This window comes from Ceratina calcarata, unplaced genomic scaffold (genome assembly GCF_001652005.2).
Source record: "Ceratina calcarata isolate Rehan_Ccalc_2016 unplaced genomic scaffold, ASM165200v1 scaffold419.2, whole genome shotgun sequence".
In the NCBI taxonomy this organism is placed as follows: domain Eukaryota; kingdom Metazoa; phylum Arthropoda; class Insecta; order Hymenoptera; family Apidae; genus Ceratina; species Ceratina calcarata.
Genome location: NW_017165508.1, coordinates 63,517 through 85,485, shown reverse-complemented (window position 1 = coordinate 85,485; position 21,969 = coordinate 63,517). Strand labels below are relative to the sequence as shown.

Sequence of the window (21,969 nt, the reverse complement as noted above, 5' to 3'; positions counted from 1 at the left end):
ATGTTGACAAAATCCGACCATTCCAGCGTCGAAACGGCGGACTTTTGGCAAAAAATTTCATTTTTCCTTAATTACTCCTAAACCGTTGAATCTACGGGAAAATTGTATAAAACCTTTCTTGTAGAGGACGACGAGATCTACAATATCCATGTAAAAAATTTTCGCTAGCATTAATATTTAACGAGTTATTGACGAAAAACGAAAAAACAGTTTTTTGCAAATTACTCGTTAACTATTGACGCTAGCGAGAAACTTTTATATAGAAATTGTAGATCTCGTCGTCCTCTACAAGAAAGGTCTGATGGAATTTTCCCGTATCTCCAACGGTTTGGAAGTTACTGGCAAAAAACGAAAATTTTGCAAAATCTGAAGGGGTACCCCTTGGAAAAATCTCGGGAAAAAAAAATTTTTTTTTTGTCACGTCCAATCAGGACGTAATCCGAGTTGAACGTATTCCAAAGTTACTGACTAGAACGTACATCGAGGTAACACTGTATTTACAAAATTCTTTACTTGTAATTCCAAATGATCATCGCACCACCCACATCCGAAAGATAAGCCGAGTAGTTTCGACTAAGAGAAGAATATATAGAGGCGATCTTCGATAAAACGGTCACCGCGACCTGAGCCTAACGGGATAGCCTCGATAAACTTTGGCTACGTTTCGACCACTCCTAGTCTCCTACTCTAGTAACTGTGGACGTATACCGAAACCGAACTGTCTTACGATTAGACAGGATGAACATAATCGGGAGGACTCGAATTTTGTCACTTTAAAATTTTATAGGTAGTTTTTAATAATAATAGGAATTTATAATAACAATTTCAACATGCTAGCATCGTTTCAGTTTATAGTCTATACATCCTTAAATATTAAGAATTTGTAGAATCTTTCTTGTAGAGGACGTCAGCGCCTACAACTTTTGTATATAAATTTTTTCGCTAGCGTCCATAATTAATTAATAAATAAAATTGTTTATTGTAAAAACTTTTCCTTCGTCCAAGCGAGAAATGTTTCCAGTCTTTTTCTTTAATATAAATAATTGTGAGTATAGATTGCAGAAACCAGTCGCGGTACACTTTCAGATCGGCGTTATATAGAACGTTGTTACCTTTCGATAGTGAAAAGTAGTTGAAACAAGCGACCAAGCGTGAACCGTTGTGTATCTACGTAATATAATTACAAAAACTTATACGCTTTTTCTGATGTTCTTTACACAGAGTCAAAGTCTTTTATCCTAAGAAGCGTTTCGAATTTATTGCATCAGTAGTTCTCTGCAAATAATTTTCAGTATGTTTAAACAATTTCGTCGAACGCTGACATATAGCATTCATCGGTAAAGTCCAAGGCTAACTAGGTTCGACCGCTTGCTTATAAGATATTCCGTCTAAGATAATCAAGTGAACAATATAGCATAATTGAACTTCTTTTTATTTCTATTAACAGAATTTTCGGTGGAAGTATTTATTGTAAAAATGGGTGAATACTGTTAGATATATACGCAGATGTTCCACATTCGATGGGTTTACACAAGTCATGTTATGCGATTTATGGTAACGATCGCACAATTACATGATTCATGCTTACTCGCTTTATACGGTATTTAGTCGAAACCGAAACGTAATTGCATACATGCATTGTTTTCGTCCTCCTCTTACAACAATTATCGCGAGGCGTAGATAACGCTAATCTGCAGGTTGAGTTCGTATTTAGGAGAGTTTCACAAATTGTTAATGAATGATGAGAATTTTTTTTCTCTCTTCTTATCGCAGGCGAGCACCAATTATAAAATACAGGAGACGACAGAATTTTGTGTTTTATTAATGTAATGTCTAGTAGCTGTTAAAATTTCAATGCTTTGTAATTATTTTCATGTAAGGGTTTATACAACCTTAACACTAAAATGACCATTTCTAAAGTTTTTTATAAGGAATAAAAAAAACTAAATTTAATCATATTGCTGAAGTTATAATTNGTATTATAGTTGCATATTTGATGCTGTCCATGAACACTGGCATCAGTTATCGATGACCCACGGTAACCACGAAGGATAAAATTTCTTTTATAGCCGATGAACAAAGATACCTGACTCACCGTCCAGGAATTCATTTGTTATTATCCCACGATTAAATATTCCTTTTAATCGCAAAATGAAAACTATGATCCATTAATAGTTCCCAAGGAAAATAGTGTACGCAGTGATTATGGAATATTATCAGAGGCTGCGATCTTTTATGCGAAACCTGCCACTGCCGCGTCTAACGTAAGTAGTTTTACGACAAGACTTAATAGTCTTCCCACGTAACTGGAGCAATCGGATTTTAATTAGAATTGCCTCTTATTGTAAATGAACGTCGTGATCCTCCTTCCTATGCACACGTGGCCGGGCGCAATCCGGTGCCAACAGAGACAGGAGGACTAAGTAAATCGGGTTGTACCGTTGCGATTTCTCTGACGCGACGACGTGGGTACAATATGGTTTGCGAGGCGGTGCAACACGGGTGTATTGACCTCTTCCAGGGACGGCGTGCATCAAGACGGTTTGCAGTCAACAACCAGCCCGTTGCGAACTCAAATGCCAGACCGAGGGAAATCTTTCCGTAACGCGTTGTACTTAATCGAACTTTTCTGCCATTAATCCTCCACGCAGCTATTATATTGAATAAAACACCTCCGAGACTAAACGTCGCATGTAATAGTTTTTAAGTTTAATTAGACATAAATCACTTAGTATAAAAAATATTCTATAAGTTGAATGAGTACTTGGGAAAATGAGGAGAATATCTGGTTTACTGAGTGCCGGATATTCGGTCCGCGTTAAATCAATCCAAATAACGCAGAAGGGTTAAACAATGCCATGAGATCTAGCGCGATACCACCCTACTTACAGTCTAAGAACTTGGCTGCGATTACCCTGACATACTTCCTTCTGCGAACGAAACGGTGATCGAGCCAGCGAAGATCGATGGATCGATAACAGGGAACGCGTCCACGTAATACTTCCCTCTTTAGAACGAGTTCTCAAGCAATTTTGTTCAACCGGACTCGAAATGAATATGAATTAACCGCGCTTATTTGAGTATGCAGGATGATGATTCTTGTACCGTACGTGCCATTCAAGTGAAGGATACATTCGTCTGTGTGAGATGAGATCTTGGTACAATTGAAGATTCTTAAATACACATGTCGTTATTCAAGAATCTTAAAAGAAATCTTTTAGGAATTCCTTTCCAGTTGAATTTTCAATATTCGCCAACAGGGAAAATGTACTTCCAAGAACTAAGCGAAGAGATAATCTGACTCACCACGTGTAAAAACTATACAGGAATTTATATCGTATAATCTGATAATTAAAAGTTCGCTAACACTATACTACATACTGTAGGCTTACTGAAGTGAATCTGCAAAGTTAGTTCATTTAAACTACCCTAAAAAAACTCTGCACAGCTTCGCTTTAATTAAACCTTAGTCGGTTTTAACGAATTCTATTGTTTTCTGTAACCTTTTATATCAAAATTTGATGTATATCATTAAATATTAATTGCTATTATTTAAATTATTTCTTATATTCTAATAAAACCTTAAAAGGATGATAAAAGACGAATAAATAATTGGTGATATGTAGAAAAATAGTTAATACAAATTCTGAAAAATTTAGCATCGTTAGGACTGACGACGTAGTTAGTGAGTCATTAGAGAGGCAAAGGGAAATCTTCTCTAATATTGTAGCCTCGCCCTCGGGAAGTCGAAATTAAGGGTCTAATCGATTCCAAATTTGCCGCATCAGTGATCGAGTAATCATGTCTGATCACAAAACGCGTTGAACAAGTTGCTTAGACGATGTACGTCGAAATGTGCATATGGCAATTTTATGGGTAATCATGATTCGATTCATAATACAGTTCGTTGGAAATTGTAGCTGAAAGACATAAATAAAATGTATGAAGGAACATGCGAACCTATCATTTCTGATAGGAATCATTGAACGTAAGTGCTGGGGACTCAAGTCGTTAATATCTACATTGTAAGCTTCCAAGATCTAAGCTTCTCAGTCCTAATCACGCTTTTATAATCACAAGATGAATTACAACTATCAATTATCGCAAATTATGTGATCATCCCATTTCCTCGAATGTAGATGTGGTTTAGCGCGCGGTTGGAATTAGCGTTCGATTCTGCGAATTCCTGCGGGTTAAAACACGCTTCCTCAATTTTCCAGTTTCGCGTGGATTACACTCCGCCACGTGTAATTTGGTAATCGCTCGGGGTTCTTAAAAAGTTCACGTCGCGACGTAGTTTCGTCAATTTTCTCATTGAGGAGTCAACGTGGGCGTCGGACGATTCAAGAACGAGGCCTTGTGGCTTCGACGCAGGCCACCGATGTCCATCCTCGATTTTCAATTAATCCACCGCGACCCGGGCCTCTCGACCGAGCAACCTCTTTGGCTGAATTCGAGAGATCCGGGGGGAGACCTCGATCGCCCGTTCTTCAGGGTGAACGCGATAGGGAAACCAAAGAGCTCGTGTTCGCCACGCGGAATACAAATTCGTTGACCACCTTCGTGATATGTCCTGTTCCGCAGAGCGTAATTTCTTGCGGTTCCAAGGTGACTGCAAATGGTTATCGCGGAAGTGAAAAGCAACAGGAAGAGCCGAGATACCTTACGACAGATTTTAAGTCACTCTTACAAAAGAGTGTCCACTCTCCGAACTCAGAACAGTTAGTCGATTTTATAATAAAAATTATAGTGTATTTTTCCTGTGTCTAATAATTACACAAATTCTCAAATTAATTAGGTATAAAATATTCAATAAAACTTACTACGTATATCATATATCACTGTTGCTACCAAGTGAATTTTTTAAGGTGTCAAGAAATGAAATATTTATGCCTACAATTGCAACATCAATCGAGTTATAACGATTGTACTATTGCTCTGTATCAGCCATTAAGCCTACGTGGAAAAGTCACTTCCTGTAGAAAGTAACACGCCTTTTACGCAGGAGCTAAAAAAGTCTACTTGATAAGACAATGATTGTCTGCGGTGAGCACAACCGGTTATGCACAAGCAGGTGTCTACCTAAACGAAAAACGTCGCAATTCAGTCACGACCGCGTAGCAGAGACGGGAGAACATTTCTCTTTTTTGTCTAATATATGCTGCGTGCATATAACTTGAAACTGGGACAGAAGAAATTCAACGAGTTTATTTAAATAATTCTCTTGGTTAGACTAACTTAAAAAAAGACAGGAAGGTGTGGTCAGATTTGAAATACTAAAAAATATAAATAAAGAAAGAATAATTTTTAGCAATGTCTGCTTTCCGGTTTAAAAGCAGGTTTCTTATTAAAACTGTAAGAATATGAGTACACATAATAATAAGGTTTCAGTTTTTATTTCGATAAAACGCAACTTTATGTCCTTCCTATAAATAAATATCCCTGCGTAATTTGAAATCGACCATGGCATATATCAGGCGAAATGAAATAAAAACTGTCTAACATTTATAGTGTTAATATTATAATATCGTAATATTCGACAAACATACACTCAGAGTGTTCGGTATAAACATTTATATGGCGCATCAGCACACGTATGTTTTATTATTCTTCGATTCGCATGGAATCGCGCGAAACGCTTGCAACACCGCCGTGCGACTTTCATAATTCATGCGACGCGACGTTTAAAGAGCAGTTAAACGTGGATCCCTTTGACTCTCCTTTATTTTAGGATCACGAGGTTTTCTCCGAGTCGTTCGTTTGAAACAAGTTGAGTACTTTCACTTGTTCCGTTACAAAGCTGCAGCGAAAACGTGGCTTTGGTAAAAAAACCGCAGCTCGCTCCAATTGTACTCTAAGAATAATTCTTACAACTCTAACAGTACGTTCCTTCGTTTTATGCATAAACACTGAGCGTTAAACGTACATATTAACTTCGTTATCTCACGTTATCAATTATCCAAACATTTCCCTACTACGAAATTACTTCAAAAACAAACAGTATATAATTTTGCCAGAGATACTACGTGAAACATCACGTTTTCCCGTATCTCTGAAAAAGTCGTTTAATCGTGCGACGTTTACTTCAAAGCAGCGTACGCTGGATTAATCATACGCGTCCAAATGAAGGAAGCGAATGAAAATAAAACAGGGAAAGCATCAGCGGATATTATGTCCTTTTATGTGTGTGCTTGTTCTATTCAACGAGCAATAATGAACAGAAAATGAAACCAATGTGGCTCGCTATTTTATTACGGGGACAGAGAGGAGGTAGGAGATCGAACAGTTCGTGGAAGGAACTTGCTGGTTTATTTCGTGGCACGTTTATTAAACAGGAACGAATTTAATTAAAACGTCGATTATGAAATTTTCGTCGAGCTGCATGGCACCGTACCACGCCGTCGATGTTGATTATGGCCAGCGCAATAATGTTCGCCTGTACCTGTATCGCAACCGTGTATCATCACGTATCAGGTGTACACTGTTCGTAAAAGCGTTAGCTCGAAATAATTACTATCACGACACAAACGTCTCGTTAAGAGTTTATTGCACCGTCGTTAGAAGCTCTTTACATCGTAAATTGTTGCCAGGTATTGTACAATTCCTTTCTGATTTTATTGTAAATTTTTCTTGAAACTAAGTTTATTTCGGAGAGTTTTTCTGGCTGCGTCGTGTGTCCGGCGTAGACTTTTATTTTTGTGAACTTTTCGTAAACAACCGTGGCGCCAGTTTTGATCACTTTATTTCTCTCTCCCCATCGATTATTTATTTACCTAGAGTCTCCCCGATCTCTACGATAGAGATCGTATTTTACATAATTTAATGCCTGATTGCACACTCCGAATTTTATTTATTGACCGCTATTTATGTATTGCGAAATATCGCGGCTATAAATACGCTCATGCTGACTTCAATTTATTGAAATTAGTTTCACATATGCTTTTAGTGATTAAAAAATAATTAAATTAATCATCCATTTTCGGTGTGACAGCTTTCACAGATTTAACACTGATTGTTCTCTATGCATTATGAGATCGATGAATGATTGAGAAAAGAATTTATTTACATACAATGCCAATAGTAATTATCCTAAAACAAAGAACGTTTTCACTTTCTATTTGCTTTCCCCTTGTTTGCATTTATTAGTTCTTTTTTTACATACTTCATTTCACAGCCTGAGAAAATCTCGTGTGGGAAAACCGATTGAACCGAGACAATACAAACTTTTTCTTATGGACAATCGACAAACTTAACACAACTAGGAGAGAATAAAAATCATTTACCACTCTTGTCGAGGATGTCAGTTTAATCGTAAGATGTAGGATGAAAGTAAGAATTAGAGAGATGAAATTTATCGTGTACGTCTAATGCATACAGAAATATAAAATTTTTTTCTAATGAACAATCGAAGAACTTAACACTATTAGAGAAAAAAAAATAATTTATCTATTTATTGTACCGATATTTACCTAGAGTCTCCCCGATCTCTACGATAGAGATCGTATTTTACATAATTTAATGCCTGATTGCACACTCCGAATTTTATTTATTGACCGCTATTTATGTATTGCGAAATATCGCGGCTATAAATACGCTCATGCTGACTTCAATTTATTGAAATTAGTTTCACATGTGCTTTTAGTGATTAAAAAATAATTAAATTAATCATCCATTTTCGGTGTGACAGCTTTCACAGATTTAACACTGATTGTTCTCTATGCATTATGAGATCGATGAATGATTGAGAAAAGAATTTATTTACATACAATGCCAATAGTAATTATCCTAAAACAAAGAACGTTTTCACTTTCTATTTGCTTTCCCCTTGTTTGCATTTATTAGTTCTTTTTTTACATACTTCATTTCACAGCCTGAGAAAATCTCGTGTGGGAAAACCGATTGAACCGAGACAATACAAACTTTTTCTTATGGACAATCGACAAACTTAACACAACTAGGAGAGAATAAAAATCATTTACCACTCTTGTCGAGGATGTCAGTTTAATCGTAAGATGTAGGATGAAAGTAAGAATTAGAGAGATGAAATTTATCGTGTACGTCTAATGCATACAGAAATATAAAATTTTTTTCTAATGAACAATCGAAGAACTTAACACTATTAGAGAAAAAAAATAATTTATCTATTTATTGTACCGAGGGTCTCACTCTGATGATGAAATATAAATTAGAGAGATGACATTTAATTCAAAATACAAATTCGAAAGTCATACGTGCTGGAATATTTCAAAATGGAATGATCTCAGCCTTTTCGTGTTTTTAGACTTTGAAATCACTAAACGAGATAACCAGAAACAAATTATCAGCTATACAAGGTAATTGTTATTTACAAAGATCCTAAAATATCTTTAAAGAAAGCAACAACAAAAATCGATCTAATTTTTATCTTAAACATCGATCACATTAAGTACATTCTTTGATCATTAACCTTTCCAAGTCTACTCGAGAACGATTGAAACATGGATCAAGTAAGATAATAAAAGTCCTATATTAATATAGTATAAGTTCTACTAGATTTGCGACGGGATAAGAACGATGCCGGTTAATCGGTGAATGTCAAGCTCCGTTCGACGAGATCGATCTATACCCGCAAGCATTCCCGCGGCACGGGGTGTAATAGAGTTGAGTATGGAACTTGCTGTGTAGAACTTTCACCGTGGCTCGAATTTAAGACCCGATCAATGCGTACGTCGCCGCGTACGTTCACCGTGCGTTTCCTCTTTTCGAAATACGTGTCGCGTTAACAAACTGGGCCGTAAAACGCGTTTAAATCAACAGATTACCTCAGCCGTTCCGGTAAACATAAAACACGTACGTATATGCAAATGTATAAAACCGAATCGATTTATCCCCCATAAACGAAGCGAACGTGTCAAGGTAAATCGTCGACCTTGAAACGGATCCAAGAAATCTGAGAACGCTCTTAGATCGTTTTATGCATTTCGTTAAGTGGGCATTTTCTTTTATCGATCGCAACGCGTCGTTTAATTTAGACGGATGCCGAACCCTCAGGGACCTAACATACTCTCTCGCCGTGATAAGATCGTTAGTAACGTACCACTAATTGGTTTTGTCAACTAGGAAGTGAACCGGTGTTAGCCACGAGCCGGTAGTTGCCATTAGCTCCGATTTCCCCCGCAGTACGAAGACGAAGGAGTGCAGAAGATCTGATCTAATTGAAAGTGTTACTGGTTCTCATTAACCTTTATCCCTGACTGTTTTACAAACAAGAGGTACGACGGCAAGGATTGGACTTAAAAATTGGGATCAAACGATATTATCATTTTTTCTCTTAATTGTTTTATTATAATAGATGTTGGAAGTGAGTGGGAGTTTGAAAGAGCATAAGGTGTAGCCGATAAGCACGATTTGTACGACCTTGAAATTCTTCGGGTGAAAACGGACGACCCGCGGATGGGCTTACGGATGAATTTAAAGGTTCGCCTAGCAAAGGTCGCGGTTACAATGACGACAACCACGGCGTAACATCAACGCCTGGACGGCGTGTTTTATCACGAGAATCCCGGCGTGCATTGAAATCACGAGATTTCACTCGAAGAGGAGGGACGAACACTTTGTTTATATAAGACGTTAGATCGAGTTAAGTTAATTGGTCAATGCGCAAGACCCTGATGAAGATGCGAACTGTAAAAACGCTGAGGATGATATCACTGAATTAACCATTTAGCCGAAGCTTTTTAACGTGTTCGCGGCTCGTTAACACGTTCTGTCTTGATAATAATCGATCATTATCTCCTTTCGCGATTGCCAACATCTGCCCCGTGCGGCGAGCGTTTTCAACAAAAAACTCTTAACTACGACCAAATTAGGAGGATTAACGAGATAACTGAGAGTTCGTGAGAGCAAATTCGAGTAAAAACAGTAAGCCATGCTCGCGGATAATGCGAGTTTCGAAACCTGTTTAAGAGACGATCATTATTTATAACTCTATCTAATCTCGAATCGTACGCAAGTGAATGTCGTGATTATTTTTTTTAGCTCGGCGTCAAAATCATCGGCGAACATTAAACGGGCCAGCGAGTATTAAACGTTCGTAGATGATAAGCTAGGTTCGCTTTCCAATTTTTCTTTTCCTCATTTTAATGACTCCATTGTTCGGCCTTTGCTTATTTGTGGAGTCATTCGATTTTATCGCCGCCGTGCACTTACTGCACTTACAAGTTCTTGTAAATGATGACTGAATAATAGCGAGTTTCGCGATAACAACCTAGCCGGCTACTACTTTAATTGCTCTGATACGTCGCTATCAACGATAAGGTGGTTGGATCTAGTGCAGCGAAGTAAACGTTTGTCTTTCCTATCTAAAATTCTACCAACGTGATTTGAAGTGTGCTTTAATCGGAACATCAACAAAGCTACCCTACAAAACATCTATGCTAGCTAATAAAATAACATTGTTAAATTTTCTACAACACAATCTCTCTGTCATAAAATTTTCTCTTCAATTTTCGTTGATTTTCTTTCTTTCATTATCAAACGAATGAAAACTTACTTAATGACAGTCTGCTTCATGGTGTTTGTCATTCTGTTCCTCGTTCAGTCTTCTGGGTTTTCTACCTCTTGGTTTTCTCGCGCCACAACTTTTCACTGACACATCGCTGCACACACTCTCTCTCTAGTCTCTCCTACGAACGGCCCTCACTCCTAATTCTCTGCAGAGGCGACACGGGACTCCTGGAAGCTCGAGACGCTCGCCGATCGATTTTCCGTTTGTTTTTTATTGGATTTTCTTTTATTCGTCTCCGCGAGAATTCCTTTCCCTTCTCTCTTCGGTGTCCGGATATGAATCGGTGGTTTGGGCTGTTGGCGCCGGACTGAAGGAGCACGCGCGTCTCTCCTCGTATTTAAACGCCCTCTCCCTACCTCACCCGCGTTCTCTTTCTCGTTCCCATTCGACTGCCCCGCGTTTCGATGCTCTCCTCTTCCTCTTTCCGCACTCGCGGAAAGGTGCGTCGATTTGCCAAAAAATCAACGATTCCACCGAGAAACGTACGGAGGCGTCGATTTTAAAGGAACCGATAAACGAATGATGCGCGACGAATTCCTCGACTAATAAAATACGAGGTATTAAATTCTCTGAGAAGAACGCAAACGAATTTTAGCCAAGTCCCTCAGGCTTAAACTTGCTTGTAATTCTTTCTATTTACGTTATCAACTGCGAGGAGCTTAACGCTAACGATTCTTCGTTCAGTCATTCACTATAAAACGATGATACCAGCTATACGCGTCAGTGATTTCCGAAGCATCGAAAAAATTGTTCTCTTCCTTTACATAGCCCGACGTTCAAATTACTATGCATCACGGAAACATTTATTTCATGCCAATGAACGTCGACGTGTAATGTGCATTGAAAGAGAGTACGAGTAAATCCAGAAGTGATTAACATTTTCCAGATTGATCATCCTCATTCTTACGCATTTCCATTTCAACGATATCAATTGAACACACCTTCTCTGTGGCCTAAAAATATTTTTGCTGTAGACACGCGTACAGTGAGAGTAAAAAATGAATATACACTCCATACATATGAGATTCTACATTATATTTAAAGCATACGTTGCAAAAATTGAAGTTGATGTTGTAGTACATGATATTTTTACTGTCACAATCGTATGTACACACACATAATTGAAGTACGTTTACAGTGTTTAAAGACCAAACACCTATCTTCGAATCTATTGAAGTGGGTTCCTGAGGAACGCGTCAAAAGTGAACGTACACAGCAAAAGTAGTTAGTCTGTTATGAAAGATAGTCCAGTAAAGTGGTTTTCTAGAGACAGTAATTTCTGAACAAGCGTGAATTCGTGTAATCAGTGTTGATTACTTTGAAATTCTCAGTGCATAAATAGAATTACGAATGAAAAACGTACAGAAAAGAACATAAATAGAATTACGAGTAAAAAACGTTCAGGAGACATGAGGAAACCTATTGTTAAATTAAGAAACGAATCGACATCCTAAATATACAGCAAAGATTGTTAAGGACTGCAATAAAATGCTCCAAATCAACTGAATTCCCCACCACAATCCCTAAACCTTAAAGTGATAGAGAATTTGAGGGAAATATTAGATTTGTAAAAAATAAATAAAAATTACGAACAGGGAAAACCTTAAAATCGAACTACTAATCGAATGGAACGATATTTCTGTTTCAACAACACGTAAGTTAGTTGAATCCATGCCAAGACGATTAGCTGCCGTAATTGAGGCTAAAGGTGGACCAACAAAGTATTAAATGTACGTAATTTTATTAATAAACGAAGATAAATCATTCTTAATTAGTTGTGTACATATTTTTACACATCCTCAACTATTTTATGCTGTATCTCAAATATTATTTATTAGATTGATAATTACATTTTTTACGTTTAATTAGCATCAATGTACACTTTATGTTTTTCAAATAACTTTTTCATAAATGTAATATATATCTAGTAATTGTTAAATAAATGTCGTGTTCACGAAGTGTATACTCACTTTTGACACTCACTGTATGTCTAGAAACGTGTCTCAATGACGTTTTATTTTACGTTTATACACTGAATTATCTGAATTAACATATCAGCGTATAAACAATATTCTTTTCATTGCATTCCTACAAGCTTGAAATTTAAACACTTATTGTATAACGAGAAGAATTGGATTCTCTTAATAAAATAAAAATTGCATTCAGCACTTACATAGACAGTAATTTCTGAACAAGCGTGAATTCGTGTAATCAGTGTTGATTACTTTGAAATTCTCAGTGCATAAATAGAATTACGAATGAAAAACGTACAGAAAAGAACATAAATAGAATTACGAGTAAAAAACGTTCAGGAGACATGAGGAAACCTATTGTTAAATTAAGAAACGAATCGACATCCTAAATATACAGCAAAGATTGTTAAGGACTGCAATAAAATGCTCCAAATCAACTGAATTCCCCACCACAATCCCTAAACCTTAAAGTGATAGAGAATTTGAGGGAAATATTAGATTTGTAAAAAATAAATAAAAATTACGAACAGGGAAAACCTTAAAATCGAACTACTAATCGAATGGAACGATATTTCTGTTTCAACAACACGTAAGTTAGTTGAATCCATGCCAAGACGATTAGCTGCCGTAATTGAGGCTAAAGGTGGACCAACAAAGTATTAAATGTACGTAATTTTATTAATAAACGAAGATAAATCATTCTTAATTAGTTGTGTACATATTTTTACACATCCTCAACTATTTTATGCTGTATCTCAAATATTATTTATTAGATTGATAATTACATTTTTTACGTTTAATTAGCATCAATGTACACTTTATGTTTTTCAAATAACTTTTTCATAAATGTAATATATATCTAGTAATTGTTAAATAAATGTCGTGTTCACGAAGTGTATACTCACTTTTGACACTCACTGTATGTCTAGAAACGTGTCTCAATGACGTTTTATTTTACGTTTATACACTGAATTATCTGAATTAACATATCAGCGTATAAACAATATTCTTTTCATTGCATTCCTACAAGCTTGAAATTTAAACACTTATTGTATAACGAGAAGAATTGGATTCTCTTAATGAAATAAAAATTGCATTCAGCACTTACATCTATAATTACAATTTAATTTAATGCAGTTAATATAAAAAAATGGTAAAACGAAGGAACGTGTGCAGAAGATTAACGAGGAAACTAGTTCCGACTGGTTGTGAGGGACAATGGATAAGCGACATAATCGATTAGCTTCAATAATCGTTTACCAAACAAATCAATCATGATAGAAAAACAGATAACCTTCGTGAAATAATAAGCATTATTAAGTAGCTATTAAAAACGTTCGGTTCGTCGTACCTGCTTCATCGTACGGTTTTCTTGGCATATCTTATACAATAAACGAGCATGAAGTATCAACTGTACACATTAAAAACGAGAGGCAGTCTTGAGGACCATAAATAAATTCAATCTGATCATCTCTGCTCTTTTAATTGCTTGGGAGTGAGGATAAAAATTATTTCTTTTAGAAGTTACGTTTCATTCATTGATTTTCCCGAGAAGATTCATTTGTTAAACACTATTGCTTAATTACTGTAGAGTGAAAAATTGCGTTTGGCCGAGTTGCCGGAAGTTACAGAAACGAACGCGCCGCTCTTCCAGGTTCCGCGTTTCAAAACTATTGCGCGCAAACTTGAAAACTGGTGTCCCAGAAACGGCTGTGGAACTCCGTACTCTGTAAACTGTAGGGCTTCAACCTACATAGGATACGCTCATAGAACTGCGTATCAATCAAGAACCTGGCTGAAGCACTCGGCTATGTGAAACGTGACACAGAAATCAAATTTCATACTCCTTATCAATTTTCAGTGATTCAAATCGAAGGATTTAATTAATACATAAATAGAGTTCTATTTTGATTTGTTGAATAATTAAAGAGGACAAATACCTATGTTAGTAATTGTACTAACAATTGACTGATTAGGCTATTACGTACTAATTCGTCGAACAAACATAATCTCCTTAATTGACAATTAGACTAATGCATCCAGAAATAAATTCTCATTCATGAATCTTTCGCACAGTCAATAAAATCTGTTTCACAAATATGGGACAATATCATGCGATGAAAAATTATAATCGAACGCGCACCGTTCTAGGCTCAATTCAATTCAATGATTATCATGTGACCGTGCAAGTCAAATGAATTCTGCACAACCTTGTTCCTTTGTTGCAGACGGAGTTTCTTCGTGAAATATGTGCCGCATGAGACAATAACACATAAGACTCAGACTGTTGAAACATTTGGAGACGTTTCCATTAAATTTACATTAAAATATCATTTCTTTGGTTCGTTTCTGTTATTTTGTAAAATATCTTCCACTCATAATGGCCAATTTAGTTGCAACATTGAATGTCATGTCTTGAAAACGATTCACTATGTCAAGGATTAAAAATCGCACTTTTGAGAGAATCTCTTTGAAAAGTGAATTTGAAGCGTTTAACGATAGCAAATCTGTGCGCATCGTACAATTTGTCGTTTCCTCTACGATGCACGCAGGTGTCATTACTGAGGAAATCAGGAAACGTAGCACGCGACGAAATAAACAGAACAATTTCTATTCTTTTTTAATTACGATATTACAAAATATCATAACTATGTATAACTATTATTTTTTAATCTCAATTATTATGCAGAATATTTATCAACTTTTGAAGATAGCGCAATAATGAAGGTAATATTCCTTCGCTCCCACGACAGTACCTGCTGATCTGTTTGACCTCCACCTTCTTTTCTCGATTCGTAGAAATTGTTCTTTATGACGTGGAACGTTGTAATGCAGCCCGTGTATAAGTTACGCTGCTATCCGTTGTAGTGGTATTAAAACGTGCTCGAAGAGATATTTCAACGTCTACTGCAATGCTCTATATTAACCCAAATTGCTTGCACGATATTCAAAAACACAAACCTCAATAAAAACTGTCCTATCGATTCCTTATTATAAATCAATTAACGTAAACAATTAAAATTCTGTTTTTACAATAAAAATGAAGTTTTCATAGAATTATCTTATGCTGCAATTTCCATCGAGTTAAATGCTAATATTTTGCAACCAAGTCTTGTACATATGTATTTACAGTACATATAAAAATATAATTTATTTAACTCAAATAGCACTGAAGATCTGCTTCATATAATTTCCTAATTTAATAAGTCTTTGCAGCAATCAATGCAGATGTTACGTCGACTGATAGTAATCGTGCATCACAGTTCTCGAAAGGAAACAACAAAATCGTTGCGATAACAGGCTTCAATCGAGGGCATCAGCAATTATAAGCTCTTGGTTCGAGTAATACATTGATTAGCTTATCGACTGCGTCCGCAATACTCTCATAACAATGCTTAAAGTTGATCGAATCGTTGCGTGTTGTGTATTTCACATTACGTTCGTCGTAAGATCGACACGAGACCTTGCGAACGCGGCTCTGCAATTCGAGATGCCTGGCGAGCCAAGCGCGAAGAAGTCTGACTGAAATAGGGTCGGTGAACCACGTCTGGAGAAGTGTGTCGGCGTTAATTAAAGCAATCCCATCGATTATTGGTTGACACTTCACGCTGAAAGCTACGCGAGGAAAAAAAGCGTTCGATCACGGGCATTGCCACCGCCGAAGGAAGGAGGGACTTCAACAGTGTCGTAATTCTTACGATTAAAAGATTTTTTATTATTCGTTATTTGTAAGAATTCTAGTAAATTTTCGAAATATTTTTACACTTAAACGACGTTTAATTTATTGTATGTTTATAATTTCTTATTGCGTCCATCAAGATTGAAACTGATAAACGGCGATGAAGAAAATCGTTGTGCATTCTTGATCTTGAGTAAAACCTTGTGTATTGCAGACGCGGCCAGATGAAGTTTATTACGCGACATTACATAATTCCTGTAGCTGAGGGGTTTCTTTTATAACGTCTGCGGAATCACGCGGCGAGAAGAAAGTTACGACTGTAGTAGAGCCGAGGCACATGCTGGCTGGAGATCGGAGATACCGTTAACGTGACGTTGAAACGGCCGCGATGTCAGGGAAATCTAAATTGTCGTGGAAACCATGGGCTGGAAAGGGTGTCGCGAATTGCGTCCATCTGCTATCTGCACCACAGACGTATTACGGATCTACACTCTTGCTCATAAGTCGGACAGTTAACGAAAAGCACGAGAGAATCAAATGGGAACAATAAGTATACAGGGTGTCTCGCCCGATTTTGATTTTCTTGAAGATAAAGCTTCGAATGAAAAGAATTTATCATATATATTTCCGACTTATTTTCCCATGTTCAGTCACCCTCTCTAATACTGGGACACCCTTTTTTATATCGATTTCATTAAAATAAACTTTGTACGAATTATATTTTTCTCATTCAGTCGGTTTAAATAGAATACCATTAATGATAGTGCTTTTCATTTTGATAGCCTCCCATATTACTTTGGAGAAAATTCAGCAGTGATCATAGTGGAAGGAGGGTTTATTGAATAATAAGACTTAGTAAGGATCCCCCAAATTAATCTATACATCATTTTTTCGTCAGTACAAATTATTTCTAAAGAAGTGTTATGTAATATAAATAAAATAACAGATATGTAAAATGACGAAACTTAGGATTGTAAATATTTATTCCCTGATCTATTGCAAAGTATCGAGTTCATGTTATATTTCCAATAACAACGTATTTTCCAAGTATGTACATCAATATAAACTAACGTTATCTACTAATTTATCTAACTAGTAAGCTGGAATTTTCACCAAGATTTCTTTCTTTAACAGAAGCTTAGATGCATGAATCAATTTTTACCCCAGGCTATTTAAATGAAGAACGCTATATAAAGATCTTCAGATTTATGATCTATCAATGATTTTATCTAGATTCTTCCTGATAACTTATGATTAAGACTGTACTTGCGAAATCTTGTCTCTCTCTCTCTTTCTCAATGTAACTATAGAAACACTTGAGAAAAGCCTGACTGTGATTTATTTAATGACAATAACAGTGTAACCAAACGAAAGAAAAATTTATCCATGCAGAATATGCTGGCATTTGTACGCTCGTCCAATAATGATCATTCCAAAAACGGGACTCTCGGTCGGCGGTTGACTATCGATCGAAATTGTTTACGGTTGAATTTACGCATCGTCCTGGATTTCTCACCCGGCAGAGAATACGAGCGTGCGAGCCGGTGAAAGAGCGCTCGTACGCGTGAACTCACGTGGCGTTCGACAAGGCCTGATCGCGTGATTCTCATCGAAGAAAATCCTGAACGACTTCGGAGATACAGTTATAACTGTTGCACGAGGCGCGTACATACGCGGGCACGGGAGCCTAGAAAATTAAAGGCTACGACCGCGGCGGGCTCGCGTAACGTAATTAACTTCGGGATACGCCGACTCACTTCGGAGTTCGCGTTGATAACAGGAAACGAGCAGTCGGCCGGGACTCTTTTTGCGTAACGTTTACATTACTGGGTTTGCTTAAGCACATTACCCGGATTATACGCTCGTTCTACTTTTAATTATACCTGCGTACCAGGCGGTAATGTAAAGAAGCCTGCGGAGATTTCAGGATACGCCGGATCTCGTCTGTGATCTGGAATATTTAATGCTCGCTGGTACTGTTGATCGAGCATTTCGTAATTTGCGCTCATTATGACGCCGGACCGGTACATTGGCAGAATGCAAATTAGATGTCTTCCGGGCTGGGCGAATCTCACTATTCGACGCAGTTGACATCGACTGGACCTACTTGAGTTCATGAGACAACAAACCCGTTTCGCGCAGCTTGGAGATAGTGGGGCTAACCGAATATGTAAATCCGAGTAGTGACAATTATATGGACAGCATTAAAGAGAAAAGAGAGATGCGTACAATGATCGTAAACTTATCTGTTCTCTCGTGGCGGCTGTATGTCTCATATTAAATTAATTGGACGATCTAAAACTGATCGCTGATAAATTTATAAATCAGTTACAGTCAATTAATTCTGCTTGATTTTATATTCCCCTTTTTTTTATATATATATATCAGGTATTAATCTTGCATAATGCGATGCACGATGTTTGTCATGCGAACAGGCAGCGTGAAGTAAACGGCTATTAACTGTTAATCACTTCAGCAAACATTATTTTCATAGCAGTGTAAGAAGCTGACGTTAAGTGGGAAAAGTCGAGTCCTCCCGATTATGTTCATGCTGTCTAATCGTAGACAGTCCGGTCTCGGTATACGTCCACAGTTACTAGGAGACTAGGAGTGGCTCGAAATGTTCCAGCCAAAGTTTATCGAGGCTATCCCGTTAGGCTCAGGTCGCGGTGACCGTTTTATCGAAGATCGCCTCTGTATATTCTTCTTTTAGTCGAAACTATTCGGCTCATCTTTCGGATGTGGGTGGTGCGATGATCATTTGGAATTATAAGTAAAGAATTTTGTAAATACAGTGCTACCTCGGTGTACGTTCTAGTCGGTAACTTTGGAATACATTCAATTCGGATTACGTCCTGATTGGACGTGACAAAAAAAAATTTTTTTTTTCCGAGATTTTTCCAAGGGGTACCCCTTCAGATTTTGCGAAATTTTCGTTTTTTGCCCATAACATCCAAACGGATGGACTTACGGGGACCTTTATAGGGTCATTTTGTAGGGGACGACGAGATCTACAATTTCCATGTAAAAATTTTTCGCTAGCATCAATAGTTAACGAGTAATTTGCAAAAAACTGTTTTTTTGTTTTTCGTCAATAACTCGTTAAATATTAATGCTAGCGAAAAAATTTTATACAGAAATTGTAGATCTCATCGTCCTCTACAAGAAAAGTCGTATACAATTTTCCCGTGGATTCAACGGTTTAAGAGTAATTAAGGAAAAATGAAATTTTTTGCCAAAAGTTCGCCGTTTCGACGCTGGGATGGTCGGATTTTGTCAAAATCAATAAAATGCCAAATAATCATACGTAACTCGTTAAATATCGAAGTTAGAACGAAAACAACGTCTTCGTCTTTTCAGGTCGAGTATGCATCAGTTTAATCTTTTATGGCCGAAGACTTGTATTCGATTATTGCAATAAACGTTATCAATTTTTTAATGTTTCACTAAGTATAAATANGGAATCTTCTATCTTTATTAGGAATTTTTTAGGAATTATAAAGAATCTTCAACTGCATCGATTGAGGCATTATCAGAATATGCCACCATTCAAGCCTCCTCTGAGACATTTTTTACACAAATAAAAATGCAAAAATCAGATGAAACACCCTATATAGCATAATCCGTTAAAAGTTAATTATAATGCTGAACGATCATCCAATTTTCCTCGATTAAATAAAAAGTGTTCATGCTCAGTCTAAGATAAGGCTTCTACCTGTTAGATTAGAGTTAAGAAACACCCCGCGATTCGTTGCACTTTCACAGTTCCATGCACGGCGATTGACTCGCATTAGGTTGCCTATTTAATTGCAATTTGCGTTTCGATTTCGCGGTTCGCGCGCAGGATCAGGACATGAATTCATCGTGAACCATCACGCTCGTTCACGCGATGAATATATTCATTCGTTCTCTTCCCAATAATCGCGGAACAACCGACGCACGACGTCGTTCTACGACTGACGTATGTTTACGAAGCAACCCGACGATCGCACAGATTAGATGCACAATGCCGAAAGACGTGTTCCTGCGCTTCGCTCGCCGATTACAACGTTGAAGTTTCACGGACGGGGCTCGCAGATTCACACAGTGACAGGTACACGTGCATTACTGCATTATGCGCTGCGATGCGCGCACGATAGATTCAGAACGTATGTAAGTACATGCATACCGATAAGAGGAAGCGATCGTGAAACATTTGTATTGCGGAACTGATTTATAACGCGGCCTGGGTGGCCTTCTGTTTCTGTCCGTTCTGATTCAGATAGAGGACTAAGAACGAATAAGAGTCAGGGACACAATTATTACGAATACTTCTTGATACACAAATCGTTTTCGTTCTTTATGCTTCAATATACAGGGTTTTAAACTTCAGAAATTTGATTTTAGACGAAACAAGAAGGCTATCTAACTATAAATTAGATCTTTAGAAGACGGAAAAAGTAAAAATCCAAATGAATCGAATCGGTTTAACAAGAATGAAACAGTTTCGACCGGACAAAAGTTAAAAAAGTCATTTTGAAAAATGGACTTCCGGTGTAAAAAAAAATTCCGGTCTGCAGCAAAAGTCGGCAATATTACCATTCGATAGGACAGGTCCAATTTAGTAGAGAATATATTTTCAAATCTTCAAAAGCTCACTTTTCCAAATTTTAGAAAGGGTGTAGGGGTGGTTTGAGACACCCTGTATATCAAATAGACGCAGATGGCTATTACTTTAAATATTGGACATAGCTTTTGAACGCATTTCTTAAACTTTTGCCTTCTGCTTCTTACGGCTCGTACAGTCTTAAGATTGCAAACCAGAAATCGAGTCGATCGTCTGACGCGTTAGTTCGTATTTGCATAAGAAATAACTTGTCATCGAATTCTCCCGAGTTTACAATCTTTTCGTTGCATACAAAATGAGAGCTCTCCTACGTAATCGATTGGGAACTTGACGGTGAACGATTCGTGGAAATACTTTTTTCGATGCCCGATTTAAAAGAGCGTGATTCACGCCGAATGCGAGTTCATTATATCTTAACACGAGATCAAATGCAGCGATCTGATCGTATGTAAAAATGGTGCTTCGAGAGACACACTTTTTTTGTTCATCGAACGTTATTTTTAATTTTGACGAATGGTATGAGGTCAGAATATTTTCCTGAGAACCCGATTATGATGCCAAAGCGAAATATCGAATATGAAATTTTTATTTAAATCGCGGAATTTGGTAGTGCGTGACTCTGGCAATTTTCATTTAACAAATCTTCTTGTACGCAAAGTGTAAATTGCAGTGTTCGTGTTCGAACGCATTCAGCGATAATACCTGCGCCTCTCGTACATGCCCGCGTGTTCCGTTATATAGGAATGCCGAAGGCGATGCTAATGAGGTAAATTGAAGTCACAAATGCACCGTAAACGGTCCAATAACGCTTTCGAAAATAATCTTTTTTTCCTTTCACCGATTAAGGAAGAATAAGAGGAGTAAATCTGTCCCGTTCGCGTAAAAAGGTTCTTACCGAGACTCTGTCAGTCGTACACCTACAACCCTCTATCACTGACGTACGCATTACATTTCAGTGGACGTCTGGAAATTTATTACGAAGCTCGTTTTAGTGCTCGTAGACAGACAAAATTTACGCCTAATGATTTGAAGAAAATGCATTTACGATTGACATAAGTTTACAGCAAATAAATTATGCTTCATTATCAATCATTTCATTCACTCGTGGTGGCTCTTTTAGTATATTTATTATTAAGGTTGTATGAATCCTTACATAAAAACAATG

The 21,969-nt window shown here is 37.2% G+C and overlaps 1 protein-coding gene across 2 annotated transcripts in view; it reads right to left on the bottom strand.

Moving 5' to 3' along the window:
* The window catches only part of Nep2 (M13 family metallopeptidase neprilysin 2), an 18,947-nt gene extending 8,077 nt beyond the window's left edge, over positions 1-10,870 (bottom strand). For both annotated transcript variants that reach the window (XM_026814936.1, XM_018027295.2), the window contains exon 1: positions 10,532-10,870. In XM_026814936.1, the coding sequence (XP_026670737.1) occupies positions 10,532-10,563 (32 nt within the window). In that variant the 5' untranslated portion in view covers positions 10,564-10,870. The remainder of the gene's footprint in view (positions 1-10,531) is intronic.
* Between the last annotated feature and the right edge of the window lie 11,099 nt (positions 10,871-21,969).